Source organism: Oncorhynchus mykiss, chromosome Y (assembly GCF_013265735.2).
Source record: "Oncorhynchus mykiss isolate Arlee chromosome Y, USDA_OmykA_1.1, whole genome shotgun sequence".
In the NCBI taxonomy this organism is placed as follows: Eukaryota; Metazoa; Chordata; class Actinopteri; order Salmoniformes; family Salmonidae; genus Oncorhynchus; species Oncorhynchus mykiss.
This window is the reverse complement of record NC_048593.1, coordinates 36,778,527-36,797,024: the sequence shown is the minus strand read 5'-3', so window position 1 is coordinate 36,797,024 and position 18,498 is coordinate 36,778,527. Positions and strand designations below refer to the sequence as shown.

Below are 18,498 nucleotides of genomic sequence, written 5' to 3'. Positions count from 1 at the left end.
TAGTAGTAATAGTATTAGTAGTAGTAATAGCAGTAGTAGCAGTAGTAGTAGTATAGTAGTAGTAGTAGCAGTAGTATTAGCAGCAGTAGTAGTAGTAGCAGTAGTAGCAGTAGTAGTAGTAGTAGTAACAGTATTAGTAGTAGTAATAGCAGTAGCAGCAGTAGTAGTAGTATAGTAGTAGTAGCATTATTGGTGCTAGTAGTAGTAGTAGCAGTAGTAGCAGTAGTAGTAGCAGTAGTAGTAATAGTAGTAGTAGTGGTAATAGCAGTAAAAGTAATAGTGGTAGTACCAGTAGTATTAATCATATCACTTGGGCTCCCGAGTGGCGCTGCGGTCTAAGGAACTGCATCTCAGTGCTAGAGGCGTCACTACAGAACCTGGTTCGATTCTAGGCTGTATCACAACCGGCCGTGATTGGAAGTTCCATAGGGTGCTGCACAATTGGCCCAACGCCGTCCAGGTTAAGGTTTGGGCGGCGGAAGGCCGTCATTGTAAATAAGAATAAGTTATTAACTGACTTGTTTAGTTAAATAAAGGTTAAATCAAATAAACCAAATTGTAGAAGCAGTAGTAGTACTAGCAGTAGTAGCCGTACCATTAGCTGTAGTAGTAGCTGTAGTAGTAGTATAAGTAGTAGTAGTAGTTGTAGCAGTAACAGTACTACTTGTAGTAGCAGTAACAGTACTACTACTTGTAGTACTAGTAGCAGCAGTAGTAGCAGTAGCTGTAGTAGTAGCAGTAGTAGTGATATAGGTAATAGTAGTAATAGCAGTAGTAGTAATAGTAGCAGTAGTATCAGTACTAACAGTAGTAGTAGTAATCGTAGTAGCTGCAGTAGTAGTAGTACTAGTAGTACTAGCAGTAGCAGTAGTAGTAGTAGTAGTCGTAGTAGTTATAGTAGTAGTGGTAGTAGCAGTAACAGTGCTAGTAGAAGTAGTAGTAGTAGTAGTAGTTGTAGTAGTAGTAGCTGTAGTAATAATAATAATAGTAGCAGTAGTAGAAGCAGTAGTAGTATTATTATTATTAGTAGTAGTAGATGCAGTAGTAGCAGTATTAGTAGTAGTAGCAGTGGTATAAGTAGTAATAGTAGTAGTAGTAGCAGTAGCTGTAGTAGTAGCTGCAATTGTAGTAGTAGCAGTAGTAACAGTAGTAGTAGCAGTAGCAGTAGTAGTAATATCTGTAGTAGTGATAGTAGCAGTAGTAGTAATAGTAGCAGTAGTAGTAGTAGTAGCAGTAGTTGTATTAGTAGCAGTAGCAGTATTACTATTATTAGGTTATGCTCCACAGACCATGGAAATGTCATTGGGTGATGGAAAGTGCTGGTTCCCACACCGATATGTCTTATGTCAATTTGTAAAGTTTGTAATCGATTTAAAGTGGGCAAATATTTGAGCTATATCGTTATCAATGTTCCCTGTAAGTGAGAATGTGACATTTAATAGCAATTGAGAGAGTGGATGTTTTTCAGCTGTCACTGTGAACACTATCAAATATCGAGAGAGAGAGAGAGAGAGAGAGAGAGAGAGAGAGAGAGAGAGCTTTAAGATCTGTTCGGGAGGGTTAGGGGCTGGTAGATCGTTTATCTAGAATCTCAAAGTCCGCCTCTATCCTGTGCGGTCTTTTTCTTCGGACCTGCAATGGATGTTACGACTGGATTTGCATTCTTTATCATTTTTCTGCAACTAATTCACGCGAATGGACTTTATTTATCCAATAGCATAGGTATGTGGGATTTGTGATATTATAGGCTACGTTTAATACAGTTGTGTAAAGCTTAACCTAGGCACCACGGTTGAGAATATGTTCTGATCACGATTCGACTCTTGATGCACGTCAATTTTACAGAGGTTATTTCGTAGCCCAGAAATGTTCAATAATATTTGACAGAAACATAAATATCCTGGAGTTGGTAAGGCTCTGTAGTTTGTTTATAAACAATGCAGTGTCTCAGTAAGGTTTCCATTTCTTTTGCATGACACCAACTTTTTCCCCATTTATTTTGCATCCAAACACAGTTTACGTGCGCTCAAATTCAGCATGTAAAGAACATTCTAATGGCAGATTCATCATGCACTATTGATAAGTCGTACATTTGCTAATTTATAGTTGAAGTTTTTACAGCAGTTAGGCTATTAGTTTGCCTAAAAACAACAACAACGACCTCTCCAAATAATAATTTACATTTTGACTTGAAAATAAATGGTTGGAATTAAATTAAACTTGACACTTCAATTTAATTCATTTAAATACGACCTCGATTATTTCAAATTGACAGCTTTGAGCATCACACTGTCTTGACGCGTGCTTCCCTGCGTCACCTACTGGGTGGGTCACTGCTTCCAATCTAAACTGAAGTGGACAAAAGTGATGGATACAGTCGTGTGTAGTCTTGTTGTAAACATAGAATTTGAAATTACTAAAGAATGATAGTCTGCCTACCTACCTACCTACCTACCGTGTAAAACGCATGCTCATCTGCGCGCGGGGAACGGGCGTGAACACTTTGGCAATTGGCACACCGAAGTTTAAAACGCTGTTTGATAGGCCTATTGTCCAGGTTTCTTGTTGCCTGTGGTTTATTTGATATGGTAGGGAATATACCAAAGTCAGTTGTGGCTGTAAAATGTCTGATCTATATTAATCACAGATTCACATTGTATGATGTCATGTTTATCAAGTGAGACCCAGCATATTTATTTATTTACCCATGCTATTTAGATACCAAAGCTGTACCTGCTTGAGTGTGTGTGCGTGCTTGTGTGACTATGTGCATCTGAGCTCCTATGCATGATTGTGTGTGTATTGATCAGTGTGTGACTGTCTCTCCCTTTGCACACAGAGTCTCTGCAGCATGTCCTGAGGGAATATTTGGTGGTGAGGCCTGTGAACACTGACGCAGAAGGCCGCTTCCTCTCAGGTGCTGTCTCCGCAAATCAGCTGGACAGCCAGCACCAGCAGGTCTACAGACGCTGGAGGAGGGAGGCTGCAGCCACCTCAGACCCCAACCATGGAGACCTGGAGGAAGGAGATGGCACCGCCAGGCACAGGGAGACACTCTTCTACAACGTCACTGTGTTTGGCCGGGAGCTTCACCTGCACCTGCGCCTCAACTCCAGGCTGGTGGCCCCCGGAGCTAAAGTGGAGTGGCATGAGGAGGGCAACCAGACCCGCTACGAGCCTCTACTGGAGAGCGACTGCTTTTATGTAGGAGAGGTCACCAACGTCAGGGACACATCCGTCGCTCTCAGCAACTGTGATGGCCTGGTAAGTGCTGCATTGTTGAGGAATGTATCCCTCATGTATAGTTATTAACCTGCTAGTACGCCTGTAGAACGTATTAGGTGGCTTCAGTTGATCGACAGAGGGGGAAATGCCATAGTAATAAAGAGGGTTAGACTGAGGTCATCCAAGAGGCAGGAGAGGTTGAAAAGTGGAACTACTGCCCTGGTAGATTGTTGTGGTTGTGTATCACTGCACAGAAGGACTGAGGATATTTTCCATGTAAGGCAGATGTTTTTCATATGGTCTGCATCAAAATATAGGATTGTAAACTAAACTAAAGCTGTAATCTCATAATGAAACAAACTTCTCCCTGCTTGGCATTGCTGGTTGGCCTCCACCAGGCAGGGTGGCAGTATTCAGTATGCAGGTCATTGCTGATTGGCCTCCACCAGGCAGGGTGGCAGTATTCAGTATGCGGGTCATTGCTGATTGGCCTCCACCAGGCAGGGTGGCAGTATTCAGTATGCAGGTCATTGCTGATTGGCCTCCACAAGGGCAGTGTGGCAGTATTCAGTATGCAGGTCATTGCTGATTGGCCTCCACCAGACAGGGTGGCAGTATTCAGTATGCAGGTCATTGCTGATTGGCCTCCACAAGGGCAGTGTGGCAGTATTCAGTATGCAGGTCATTGCGGATTGGCCTCCACCAGGCAGGGTGGCGGCATTCAGTATGCAGGTCTCTGTGCTGTTGGAGGTGGGAGGCCCAGGGGAGGTTTTAGTGCCTGGAGGCTAACACTTCATATCTCAAACAGCTGCTTCATCCCCTCTCCCTCCCACCCTGCAGGAAATAAACCACGTCTCCTTATTAATGATCACATGAAATAGTTTAGCTGAAATCCCCTCTGTTTAATTAAATATACTCCTTAGAGACACACACACTAATACTCTCTCAAGGTAGGTTTCAGACAAGTCTGCGTTTAGAATTAGCGATAAACAATTTGTTAAAAAAAGACACCACTGTGATTTTCTCTCTTTACACCGTGTTGTTTACCATGTCCCCTGGACAAATCACTCCGCAGTGCTATGATCAGAACTGTCCAATAAACAGATCCAGATTGCAGTGTCAGAAAACAACCATCAAGGGAAAGACTGGTCTTCAAACACGGACAGTCTCACTGGCGAGTGTCTGTCCATGAGTGACTTCAATTACTAGCTTTAGTTGATCGACAGAGGGGGAAATGCCATAGTAATAAAGAGGGTTAGACTGAGGTCATCCAAGAGGCAGGAGAGATTGAAAAGTGGAACCACTGCCCTGGTAGATTGTTGTGGTTGTGTATCACTGCACAGAAGGACTGAGGATATTTTCCATGTAGGCAGATGTTTTTCATATGGTCTGCATCAAAATATAGGATTGTAAACTAAACTAAAGCTGTAATCTCATAATGAAACAAACTTCTCCCTGCTTGGCATTGCTGGTTGGCCTCCACCAGGCAGGGTGGCAGTATTCAGTATGCAGGTCATTGCTGATTGGCCTCCACCAGGCAGTGTGGCAGTATTCAGTATGCAGGTCATTGCTGATTGGCCTCCACCAGGCAGGGTGGCAGTATTCAGTATGCGGGTCATTGCTGGTCGGCCCCAGGTCATTGGTACTGCAGGCCAGGCATGAGTACCACCATTAGCAGACTGCAGCAGACCAGCAGCAAAGTGGAGCTTGTGTACATAAAGTGTCTCAGAGAAGGAAAGAGTGCTGATCTAAGATCAGGTCCCTCCGTGTATTCATTATGATCTAAAATATAAAACTGATCCTAGATCAGTACTCCTACTCCAAGATTCTTTATGAATACGGGTCCAGAGTAGGCTGCTGCACTGAGAAGGGCAGGGGCATGATGCTGGTCCTGGACCCCTGCTAAGAGACAAGTGAGTAAGGAATGCCCTACAAGCAGAGGCACAAGCTGTTGCCATTGCCACAGTATCTGTAGGAGGAAGTGACATCCACCAAATGATTCTCAGAAAAAAAGTGATGTGTTGGTATGGCCTCTTAGGTTAGATTTAGTGTGATTACCAGTCTCTTTAGCTAACATTTCACCCGCCACTCCTTGTCATTGCCAAAAAATACTGGTCTTTCGGCAATGTCAATGTTCAATATGCGCTGAATTTACAGCGGAGTTGCTCATTGGTTGTTGGAAAAAACATTATTATTTTCCATGACATCATGTGGAGCTTCGAAATTAGAATTTATAACAAAGTAAGTTGTATTTTGATGCTTAAAATCAAAACGTAGACATTTTGTGGTTGAAATTGTTGTATGCATTTAGTTTGAGAATTTAGATGTGAGCATCTGAACAAACAAAAAACTGTTGCTTAGCAACCGAATACCAACGTGTTCTGTGGAGAAAAAAAGATAAGAGTTCCAAAATGTGCATACATTTTTTGTTGTGATTGGAAGATAGCTGTGAGGGTGATCGAATCATGATCAAATCCTCTGTTTTCCTCGAGCTCATTAATGATAGAACGTTCATATTTGAAGATGGCAGAAAGGCCAGTCTCCTTGGCACATGACATGGAGTGGATTAGCTAAAGAGACTGGTACCCAGGCTAAATTAGATTGGGTGGCCTGAGCAAATCTGCTGTGGCCTATGCTACAGACAGTTGTCATGGAAACCATCCTCTTATGCAATTTGTCCTGAGGGGTCAGCCTGTCAGTTTAAAGTCTCTGTGTGTGTGTGTGATATCTATCTATTTTTTCCCTCATCCCTTCTCTGTGTGATCTGTCCCATTTGACCTTGTTCCAGAGATGCATTGCGTTGCTGAATTATAATTAAATATAACTTACATATCACTTTCTCTGTGTTATAATATCATAGCAGTCAATCCTCTACTACAAGGGTTCTTAAACTTTTACAGCTCGAGACCCGAATGAGACATTGACCGTTCCACCATGACCCAAATCGTCCTCCAATAACACAAATTAAGAATAAATAGTGTGTGATTATAGATGTATTGTCATAACTCACAGCCCACCTCTCACATGCCCAGGACCCACTTTGGGTACGGATCCATAGTTTAAGAAAGCCTTCTGTACTACAAACAGTAAGAACAGCTGGTAGTCTTATCCAACTTTCAATCAAGCCACCAAAGACACCATAATCCCATACAGACCACACGCTTCCCAAAAGTTCAGGAAATGAAGCAATTTTGCGTTGTGATGGTTTCTGTGTTGGTTGGAAAACCTTCAGCCTTTGCACGACATAGCCTATGTCAGCTGTGTTTAACCTAGTGACAAAGATGCATACCTTTCTCAAGTTTCTGTGATCCCAGGGGTCTTTTCTCAACATAGGTGGCAGCAGGGTAGCCTAGTGGTTAGAGTGTTGGACTAGTAACCAGAAGGTTGCAAGTTCAAATCCCCGAGCTGACAAGGTACAATTCTGTCATTCTGCCCCTGAACAGGCAGTTAACCCACTAGGCCGTCATTGAAAATAAGAGTTTGTTCTTAACTGACTTGCCTAGTTAAATAAAGGTAAAACAAAAAAAATGTAACTTATTTAGTTGGGTTAACTTTTGTGCTATAATCAAGTTGTATGAATTTTGTTCATGTTGCTCCCCTGGCACGGATGTGGCTGGGGTGTTTGTAGCTGTGTCAGTAATTACACAACCTCCGAGCCTTCTCAAATCAATGTTGAGCCAAAATGCACCAAATTGGACCAGGGCTGACTGTTTCAGCCATCTGTCGCACCTCTCCCTGGTTTGGGTCACTCTCTTTGTGGTGTTGAGCGGGCCATGGAGAGGGGTGAAAGAGGAACACTTTTCGGGTAGGGCCATTCCAGAATCCCCTGGCTCTCTATGGAGTAGCTGTGGCCTTTGGTTATTCCATTGGAAGGACAGAGTGGGGAGCCCACTGTGACTACACAGGCACACTTTCTTTCCTCTCACCAGGAGTTTAGATTCGTTTCTGTTTGAGTGTGGATGGAAACCTCAGTCCTAATTGTAGAATACAAGATGGCATTCTTCTGGTGTTATTTTCTTCCCTCTCTCCATCGCTCATCCATCTGGCTGTAGGCCCAGTCCAGCAGGCTATAGACCTAGTCCAGCAGGCTATAGACCCAGTCCATCTGGCTGTAGGCCCAGTCCAGCAGGCTATAGACCTAGTCCAGCAGGCTGTAGACCCAGTCCAACAGGCTATAGACCTAGTCCAGCAGGCTGTAGACCCAGTCCAACAGGCTGTAGACCCAGTCCAACAGGCTGTAGACCCAGTCCAGCAGGCTGTAGACCCAGTCCAGCAGGCTGTAGACCCAGTCCAACAGGCTGTAGGCCCAGTCCAGCAGGCTATAGACCTAGTCCAGCAGGCTATAGACCCAGTCCATCTGGCTGTAGGCCCAGTCCAGCAGGCTATAGACCTAGTCCAGCAGGCTGTAGACCCAGTCCATCTGGCTGTAGGCCCAGTCCAGCAGGCTATAGACCCAGTCCAGCAGGCTGTAGGCCCAGTCCAGCAGGCTGTAGGCCCAGTCCAGCAGGCTATAGACCCAGTCCAGCAGGCTGTAGACCCAGTCCAGCAGGCTGTAGACCCAGTCCAGCAGGTTGTAGACTCAGTCCAGCAGGCTATAGACCCAGTACAAGAGGCTGTAGGCCCAGTCCAGCAGGCTGTAGGCCCAGTCCAGCAGGCTATAGACCCAGTCCAGCAGGCTATAGACCCAGTCCAGCAGGCTGTAGACCCAGTCCAGCAGGCTGTAGACCCAGTCCAGCAGGCTGTAGACTCAGTCCAGCAGGCTATAGTCCCAGTCCAACAGTCTATAGACCCAGTCCAGCAGGCTGTAGACTCAGTCCAGCAGGCTGTAGGCCCAGTACATCCAGCAGGCTATAGACCCAGTCCAGCAGGCTGTAGGCCCAGTACATCCAGCAGGCTGTAAGCCCAGTCCATCTGGCTGTAGGCCCAGTCCAGCAGGCTGTAGACCCAGTCCATCTGGCTGTAGGCCCAGTCCATCTGGCTGTAGGCCCAGTCCAGCAGGCTATAGACCCAATCCAGCAGGCTGTAGGCCCAGTCCAGCAGGCTATAGACCCAGTCCAACAGGCTATAGACCCAGTCCAGCAGGCTGTAGGCCTAGTACATCCAGCAGGCTGTAGGCCCAGTCCATCTGGCTGTAGGCCCAGTCCAGCAGGCTGTAGACCCAGTCCATCTGACTGTAGGCCCAGTCCATCTGGCTGTAGGCCCAGTCCAGCAGGCTATAGACCCAGTCCTGCAGGCTGTAGGCCCAGTCCACCTGGCTGTAGGCCCAGTACACCTGGCTGTAGGCACAGTCCAGCAGGCTGTAGGCACAGTCCAGCAGGCTGTAGGCCCAGTCCATCTGGCTGTAGGCCCAGTCCAGCAGGCTATAGACCCAATCCAGCAGGCTGTAGGCCCAGTCCAGCAGGCTATAGACCCAGTCCAACAGGCTATAGACCCAGTCCAGCAGGCTGTAGACTCAGTCCAGCAGGCTGTAGGCCCAGTCCAGCAGGCTATAGACCCAGTCCAGCAGGCTGTAGGCCTAGTACATCCAGCAGGCTGTAGGCCCAGTCCATCTGGCTGTAGGCCCAGTCCAGCAGGCTGTAGACCCAGTCCATCTGACTGTAGGCCCAGTCCATCTGGCTGTAGGCCCAGTCCAGCAGGCTATAGACCCAGTCCTGCAGGCTGTAGGCCCAGTCCACCTGGCTGTAGGCCCAGTACACCTGGCTGTAGGCACAGTCCAGCAGGCTGTAGGCCCAGTCCATGTGGCTGTAGGCCCAGACCAGCAGGCTGTTGTGTGACGGCCCTGAATTTTTCTGAACCGTCTCAGTGCAGCTCCTTCCAATAGTGCGCTTTTCCTTTAATTCCCAATTAAATAGCCAGCATCAGCTGCGCAAAAGTGGGGTTGTGATGGAGACGTGACTGAGGATGTGTTCAACCCTCAGTTCCCGAAGCTTCTCTATTCCGGTTGTTTTGTTGCTGTTAAACGTGTGTTTTGTAGCCTAAGAGAGTTTACCCAGGATCGGATCCACTCTTTGCGTCCGTGGACTACACCTCTCTGTTCTTCGTGGCCTTTCTCCGCTGGAGATCTGTTGGCGGATTGGATTGTCTGACTGACCGACTGACTACCACCTTTTTGTATACGGTATTTCATTTGTTTTGATATGATGTATACGGTGATGATTTATGTAGTTAGATGTAGTTGAGGAATTAGTAAGAGCTGATACGCTTTAAAGTTCTGTGGTAAAATTATTGTTATATTGATTGTATGATTAATACTGGGTTTACGCTACACGGAATGAACGGACAAACATTGCGTGACAAAAGTCACTTGAGTTCACTGAACTCCTTTACCGGGCTGGACTCTTTTTAGGCCCGAGGTACAGGACATTTCTGGAGGAACCAGACAGAACTCATTGTGTTATATTATTATATGTGTGTGTAATCATTGATGTTGCTAATACAACCCACGCAAAATAATATAGTTGTTTTTGAAGTTCTTTACAATGTTTTACGGGTTTATGAAAAGTTTATTTCCATCCTGACTTTTACATAAGTCCTTTGTATTGGTGTAGACTAGACGGACCAGATGGGACTCATTCCCTCCCAAACTAAAAGGAGAAACCAATGTTTTCTCTGGTAGGCACAACCTACCTGGCACCCCTATAAATAATAACCTCAAGTCAAAACCGTTACAGTAGGCCCTGTCCAGCAGGCTGTAGACCCAGTCCATCAGGCTGTAGGCCTTGTCTAGTAGGCGTGTTACATTCAAAGGGACATATTGACATGCTTGTCAGGATTTATAGTTGAGAGAACAGGCCCAGCTGGAGTGAAAAGAGCATCTTTGACCTGGAAGACACAAGGCCTCTGCGGTTGCGGTAGAGAACAGGTATCTATCTATACACCTGAATACAGCTGACCTCCTTAGAGAACACTCATCACAAACATGGAAGCCAATAAATATCTTGTAATGTGTGTTTTTTTTGGTTCTGTGTCAGCTTTCTTTCGGTGCCACGAGACTCAGTCCAATTACACAGATTTAATATATATATATATATATCAACAACTTTAAATGCTACGGTGTCAGTCATGGAATTCTTCCAAACGCAATAAATATATATATATTTATTGCGTTTGGAAGAATTCCATGACTGACACCGTAGCATTTAAAGTTGTTGATGTATTTCACGGTGTGTAGGAGGAGTGTGACCCGTATAGAAAGACGTTTTAAAGGAAAAGAGTCTCAGAGCGCACATGGACAAAGGGTTGTTTGTGACTCTATCCAAAATGCAATGTGAAAGTGATGAGTGGGAATGAAGAGGAGGAGATTTGGTCTTGAAGGTTTCCGTCTGGACCCGTCTGTAGTTACAGTAGGAGATGTGATGTCAGCCACCTGGCTCGTCCAATCCCTGCAGGAGTTGCATTCTCCAAAATGAAAACAGCAGTGTGCCGTGGATGTTAACCAAGAGAATTCATAAGGCAGTCAAGACATGTGAGATCTGACCTGACCATTTTAACGTATGTGTGTGTGTGTGTGTGTGTGTGTGAGAGTTTGAGAGAGAGGGAGACTGTGTGCGTTAGACCAGACTAGAGCATATTTCACTTTATATAGTTATTGTTTTATTGGGCATTTATCTTCGTGTGTTGATATTAATATTGATGTGGTTGTGTTGATTCCTGACACCTGTTAGAGGAGTTCTGCTGCTGTGAGTTTGAGTGACAGCTTGTAATGAACAGTGAAGGGAGGCAGCCCAAAAGGGGTTTCAGTTTCTACTCTCTCTGATGTTCTACATTCCTGTTGCCAGTGGTTAACAGAGAAATGAAGGAGATTACTGGAATGAACATCAACAATCCAACTCAAATCAAAAGTAGCTTTGGCCTGTACATCATAGCACCTTTTTGATTCTTGCCAGGCTTGAAAATGAACATGGTTGATGATATTTTATTTGTTTGAAACTGACGATTTTGACTTGTTTATGTTAATTCAGGACTTTATACTGTATCCAACTCGGGATCAAAATCAAGTTTGCTCCAGGACTCATTAATCCTTGAATCCCAGAGATTTGGTGGCACAATCTGAGTGTCTATTTCACTTGCCATAATAACAACTGGCACAATTCATTTCGAAAGGTCAACAAAACATCTCATCTCAGATTTGATTGAATGTAATCGATTGATAATGTGTTAGATTATGTTGAAAAGGCTGACAATTAACACAGTATCATGAGTGGAGAGCTGATTCAATTTGAGGTTGAGAGGAAGCTTGAGGAAGTTTAGAAATCCCTTCTTTGGAGCAGTGTGAGTGAGGGTCATGTAAACCAATGACCTGTTCAATGAGAAACTAACACTGACTTTTTACAATGGAAAATATTGCCAAGGAACATAAGGTCAGGCTTTTGGAAATATGGAAATATGTCTCTTAATCAAGTTTTATGGATATGGCCCCATATAGTCTTCTTAAACTTTCCTTTCTAACACATAGATTGTGAAGACGCTGTCATTAGGAAACAACTTATCCGTTTTATTTCCAGTTTAAACACTGTATTTTCTCTTTTCCATGGCCCTTCCACTGAAATATAAATCCAGTAGTGAAAATTGAGTTTATTATAACTTTTAGTTACCCAGGGTTAGGTTTTACAATGGCTCTTTCATTCATATCAACTTGAAAAGATTACTATTGTCAACCCTTTCAAAGCTGTCATTACCTCAAAGAGGTGTACTTAGCTGCAGTATACGTTATCTGTCATTTCACACAGAGCTGTCCATTGTCAGAGCTAAGGTAGTGCTCACGTGATTCCACCCCTGTACAGACAGGCAGACAGGCAGACAGACAGACAGGCAGACAGACAGGCAGTCAGACAGACAGGCAGGCAGGCAGACAGACAGGCAGACAGACAGGCAGACAGGCAGGCAGGCAGACAGGCAGACAGACAGACAGACAGACAGACAGGCAGGCAGGCAGACAGACAGACAGGTGGCACCAAGGCAAAGTTGGAACATGTCATGCAGGCTTTGTGCTCCTCCTCCTCCCTACAGACACAACTACCTCTGGATTAATGTATTTTCCTGCCCCCTCGCACACATACGCCACACACACATACGCCACACACACATACGCCACACACACATACGCCACACACACATACACACTGAACACTGAAAAGTTAGGGTATGAACAGCAGGTCTCCCGGGCGACCAGTCTCTTAACGAGGCAGCAGGCTGACCCTCTTGGCCAGATCCAACGATCCAAAGGCAGCACAGCGCTGCTCTCTCCATCTGAACCCTCCCTCCGCCTCAGGCAGGCCTGACTCTGAGCTTGGAAACCGGGACGGAGCTGCTCAGGCCCTCTCTCTCAGGCTCTGCTCTCCTATTTCACTCTTGGCAGTCTAGGCAGGCACTGGAGCCTTTCAGGCTTATGGAAAAGTCTCATTGTTACAGTGGAGCTGGATCACATCTTCAAAAAGATTCTGCAATTCAGCATGGCTTATGCTAACTTTTCCTTCAATTCTCCTGTCAACGTTTGCAATTTTTATGCCGTTTTACAGCTAAAGTTCTACAGAGTGGTGTGGGTATAATACCTGATTAGTGGACCACTGTTCCAACTGTGTGGGCACTGTAGACTTTTTCTGACAGTAAAGCTGGTAGCGAGAGCTAGTGATTTATTTGTGATTGTTAAGTGAAGTTGATCCCTCAAATGTTAGTTTACGATTTTCAATTGGCAAGAGAGGATTTGACATCTGGGAAAGTTATTTGTTGTTGAAAACAGAGTTTTATTTCAGATTATGGGTTTGGATGTCTATCACAGTGTAGCCAAATGGAAAAAATTAGTATGCAAAAACCCCAGTCTTGCACCATTGTTTAATATAAAATGACTTGACTTAGTTTATTTGTTTTTCATAGTTGCTGCAGTAAAATATAGCCTTCCCTGTCACAAGGGAGAATGGAAATTCTTGCTTTCAAGACTGAGGTATGTGCTTCATTCCTGCAGCCCAGAGTAGAATCTTTCCTTTATTCCCTAGCACGACTTTAATAAGCTGTTAGAGTTCTAGAGTTCCTGAGATGAGGTGACTGAGCAACTGATTTTCTGAGTGGAAGATGTGTACTTAGCCATGCTGCGTGGTAAGGTAGGTTAAGTTTGACTTCACAGTGGCTCAGAGAGCTGGCTAACCGAGGTGCAGATCTTTCCTTGGTAATTAAGAGTCCAGATCTTTCCTTGGTAATTAAACCTCGGGAGGATGTCACAGCTCCTTGTGTAATATTTCTCAGGAGGCTGTGATAAATGGCAGTCTCAGCAGCCCCTCTCTAGCTCTGTGGTCGGGGTCAGAGAGAGAAGCAGTATTGAGCTGACCCTGAACAGGCATGTCTGTTCCAGTCACAGTGTGTTTTAAAGTTTACATTCGCATCCCTCCTCTTCCCCGTTTCCCATTTTCCACGACAGACACAGGATAGGGGACCACCTGGTTTGGGCTGTCACGACACATTTAGTCTGTCTGCATTTCTGGAAGTAATAGTACCGCTGTTTTGGCTGATCTAAATTGTTGATCAGATGGTTGATATAAATTGGCTCCATATTGATCAACTCATGTCTCTTTGCAGTCTCATGTCATTTGTATTTTTGTCAATGTTGTCCTCTCTTCGGGCCGAGCTTTAAAGTGGTGGATATATTGATTATTATGCATTTCCCTTCTCAATTAAGTTATTCTCAAAGTGTTATTTAAAGTTGTTTTTCTTCCAGTTAGATGGATGCTTGTGATTGTAAAGTTCAACCCCCTTCTCATCTCATCTTTCTCAGGCAGGAATGATCCGCATGGGGCGGGAGGAGTTCTTCATCGAACCCCTGGAGCACCAAGGTGGTGGGGCGGGGGAGGAGGAAGGAGGAGATGGACGACATCACATCGTTTATCGCTCCTCTGCCATTAAGAGACCCCATGTCAATCAAACAGCGGACTCTTACCCCCAAGGTAAAAGGAACTTCAGTTACACCTCTACAGAACCTGCATGCCTTTTCTGACTGTCAGAAGACATGATGACATTCCTTCATAGGTCGTCATCATCTGTAACTTTAGAGTGCTGAATGCTGCTAAGCCTTATGTGGGTTTCTTCTAGACATTCCATTTGTGTCCCTGTTGAAATATCTGTTGAACTGGCAGTGAACTCTGCTTTATTGTACAGAGAGAAAACAAACGTATCCCTCTCCAAGCCCTTCTAGTTCTCCTTGTCTAGCCTGATGAACAAAATTAAAGCTATCCAGAGAAAGCATCTAATTTAACATTCAGTTTTTTTCTGATTTTAAGTATTGCCTGATTCTATAATGTAATCTTTAGTTCATTCTATACATAACCTGTCATGACATGTGATACACTCGTAAATACACTCTCTGGCATGTCTCTACAGAGCAAATCAGACTGGAGGATAGTTTGACACCCTTGTAGGACAAAGCAAAGGCTGCTAAACTCGAATTTACCAAATGTTCAACTTTTTCTTTCTCAAATGGATATCTACAGTATGCAGTCATTGGACTTATAATAAAGGATTCTCACTGGTGGGAAAGTACACTATGGTGCAATGTTCGTTTCTCTCCAGTTCATAGTCTAATCATCAAACTATTTAACCCCCCCCCCGACTTCCATATGACCCTGTCCATTCCCTCCTCAGGGGTGGTCAGAGTTCCCCAAAACTCCACTGACCAAGCAGATAGAAGATACAGTAATCTGAGTGGGTGGATAAAGACATGATAAAGTCATAAAAGGGATTCACATGTCACTTCAGTTCCAACCGCAGAGCTCAGCCCGAGGATATTGGGAGACTTGCTTCTCAGTCACTTCAGATGTGTAGGTTTTTTCTGAGTAGTTCTAGTCTACTCTGAAAGAATATACAAAATACATATGTATTCCGGGCATTCTGCCAAGTTGGATTGTTATACACAAATTCTCATAAGACAAATACACACATGCTCTCACACACATTATATATACTTAAAGAACACGTATACACACATTTACACACACAATTGTATGAACTTCTAATGGGGAAACTGGAGACAGGAGAAACACCCGCATGATGGACTTTGGCAGCAGCTGTGCGGATTGGATCGGAGGCTCAGATGTAGTCGCACGAATCCATCAGAGGTGCGTTGTTCGCAGCCAAGACGAGCTGCAGCCAGCCAACTCCTACGTGGCAGGGCTGAGTGCTGATGGGATATTAGCCTACAGTAAACTTCACTACTCCATTGGAGGAGAGCATCGCTGATCTAGAGCAGTGTCTGGATGGACCTTGTAAAGAGAACGAAAGGACATTGAGTAAACAATAAACATGACCATTGTTTTTAATATATTTAAAAGGAAAAAAGACACATTTTATTTTAAGTGTTACATTTTGCAACATAACTATCTTGAGGACCCATTGTCCAAGAATGTTCACTATTAGATTTGATGCCTCTTTGTGGAATGCCTTCCCTGTCACATCATGCACATGGATTTAACTAACTAAACAAGGATTTAACTAACTAAACAAGGATTTAACTAATAAAAAAAGGATTTAACTAACTAAACAAGGATTTAACTAACTAAACATGGATTTGACTAACCAAACATGGATTTAACTATACATGTATTTAACTAATTAAACATGTATTTAACTAACTAAACAAGGATTTAACTAACTATACAAGGATTTAACTAAATAACTAAACATGGATTAAACTAACTAAACATGGATTAAACTAACTAAAAAATGAATTAACTAAATACCTAAACAAGGATTTAACTAAGTAAATAAACAAGGATTTAATTAACAGAGTGATCTATGTTGTGATCTATTTAATAAACACAAAGGACCAGCAAAATGAATAGAGGAGTGTGGCGGTATTGCAGGAACAGCGGAATCTAGTGGTCAAACCTGGTACTTTCACACTACTAAATGGTAAATAATGCAAGTGATTTCAATTATACATTTCTCTGAATGGGTGGGAAAATGATCAACACATTCACAGGGAATACATTACATAGTATGGTGAAGCAATACTCCAAGCCACAGCTTCATACTACTTGTCAAACATAGAGAACTGATACTGTACTCTGGTTTTTGGGGTGGGATTGGCATAGGGTGTATTTTGGTATTTTTATGCTGGTATTTTTATGCTGCAAAAGCAGCAGCTAATCTTCCTGGGGTCCACACAAAACATGAAACAATACAGAACTGTCAGAGTTGTGTGTGTGTGTGTATAGGTGGCAGGGAAGTCAGGCGCAGGAGAATCAAACTTAGTAGATTTGTTTAATGACTTTAAAACAAAACATAGCTCCAAAACAAATGACTAATATAAAGTGGGTACGAGGACCCGTCGCGCACCAATACAAACAACACAAAATCTGAACAATAAACTACCTCTGACAAAGACATGAGGGGAAACAGAGGGTTAAATACATAACAGGTAATGAATAGGATTGAAACCAGGTGTATAGGAAGACGAAAAAAAACTATGGAAATTGAAAAATGGATCAATGATGGTTAGAAGACCGATGACGTCGACCGCCGAGCACCGCCCGAACAAGGAGAGGCATCGACTTCGGCCGAAGTCATGACAGTACGAGCCGCGCATCGACACCGGTCTCGGGGACGACCCGGAGGGCGAAGCGCAGGGCGATCCGGATGGAGACGGTGGAATTCTTGCAGCAGGGAAGGATCTAACACGTCCTCCACCGGAACCCAGCATCTCTCCTCTGGACCGCTCCCCTCCCAGTCCACAAGGTACTGAAGGCCCCTCGCCCGACGTCTCGATGTCCAGAGGGGGCAGAGGAACATCCCGCACTTCAGCCTCCTGGAGCGGGCCAGCCACAGCCGGCCTGAGGAAAGACACATAGAATGAGGGGTTAATACGGTAATTTGTGGGTAGCTGTAACCTATCTCGTGTCTTTGGCTATGCCGGATTAAGTGATATGACATGCTATTCTGTAAAATTATTTATACGTAATTAATATTACCTGATTGAGCTAATCATGTAAATGTAATTAACTAGAGAGTCGGGCACCACAAAATAATATTTATAGAGCTGTTATCTTCCGAATAAACTCTTAAAGACCTCGTAATATTTTACAATCAATAGCAGTCAATATTAATCATCTTAATTCAGTCTCATCTGAAAGTTGTAAATTCTTGGTTATCTGCACGAACCCTGGCTAACAAGTTGAATCAGCAATACAAAATTGGGTTTAATTATTTATTTACTAAATACCTAACTAATCACACAGAATTACACGTACACATAATTAAATCCTAACTTGATTACAAATTATATCATAAAGGAAAACGTCCCTAGCGGGCGGAACAGATATGACAGCTTGTTACACAAAAGAAAAGGGGCTGGGTTTGAGTGAAAAGCGGGAAGACTGAGGAACAAAGGGAAAAAGCTGTGCTATTGTAAATACAGTATCTTATGCATTCTAAATTACCGCCCATTTGGAAAAGGAAAATGCAATAAATATTTACTCTGAGCTGCGCTTCGGTAGGTTGATGGTAGATGGAAGGCCGTGTTGCCCAACCGAGTCCTTTGTCCCTTGAAGAATGTCTCTGGTGGTCAATTGGATACATTGTCATAACGTCGTTGTGTGGTAGACGGGATACTCTCTGTTCCTTCCTAACCCTCGTTTGCATCTGCTGTTGCTAACTCAACGGCTAGGAGGTATCACTTCTGTAGTGAATAAGAGTTCAAAGTTCATACCATTCGCAACCAAAGCTCACGCTGATGTTGGCTTCGTTCTGTAGTTATTATCTGAACCATTCTGAAATAGGACCGTCGTCCTCACATCATCGGAACAGGGGGTTATGTTGTCGTCAAGGGCTTATATAGGAAGGGAGTGGAGGGCGTGTTTGAAAAGTTTTATAGCCCATGTCCCTTCACAGGGGCGGGCTACTGATTGAGCTGAGCCCTGTCTTATGAAAACCCAAATCTCACATTTTAGAAGCTAAAATCACATTTCATCCCATCATGAATAATTTCATATTCACCAACTTTCTGGTGCAGTACGGCGCGCTGAAGGTGGACGTGTCTGGCATCCCAGGTTTCCTCCGCGCGCCTGAACCAATTGTCCACCGCAGGAGCCTCGGTCTGACTCTGATGCCGAAGAGCCAGAACCGGCTGATACCCTAATACACATTGAAAGGGAGAAAAGGTTAGTGGAGGAGTGGCGGAGAGAGTTCTGTGCCATCTCTGCCCAGGGCACGAACTTCGCCCACTCCCCCAGCCAGTCCTGGCAATAAGACCGCAGAAACCTACCTACATCCTGGTTAACTCTCTCCACCTGC

The 18,498-nt window shown here is 44.1% G+C and overlaps 1 protein-coding gene across 2 annotated transcripts in view; it reads left to right on the top strand.

Annotated features, from left to right (window-relative positions):
• The first annotated feature begins 1,569 nt into the window (after positions 1–1,569).
• The window catches only part of LOC110510203 (A disintegrin and metalloproteinase with thrombospondin motifs 2), an 89,569-nt gene continuing 72,640 nt past the window's right edge, over positions 1,570–18,498 (top strand). For both annotated transcript variants that reach the window (XM_036967492.1, XM_036967493.1), the window contains exons 1-3: positions 1,570–1,722; positions 2,840–3,264; positions 13,991–14,159. In XM_036967492.1, coding sequence (XP_036823387.1) covers positions 1,638–1,722; positions 2,840–3,264; positions 13,991–14,159 — 679 coding nt within the window. In that variant the 5' untranslated portion in view covers positions 1,570–1,637. The remainder of the gene's footprint in view (positions 1,723–2,839; positions 3,265–13,990; positions 14,160–18,498) is intronic.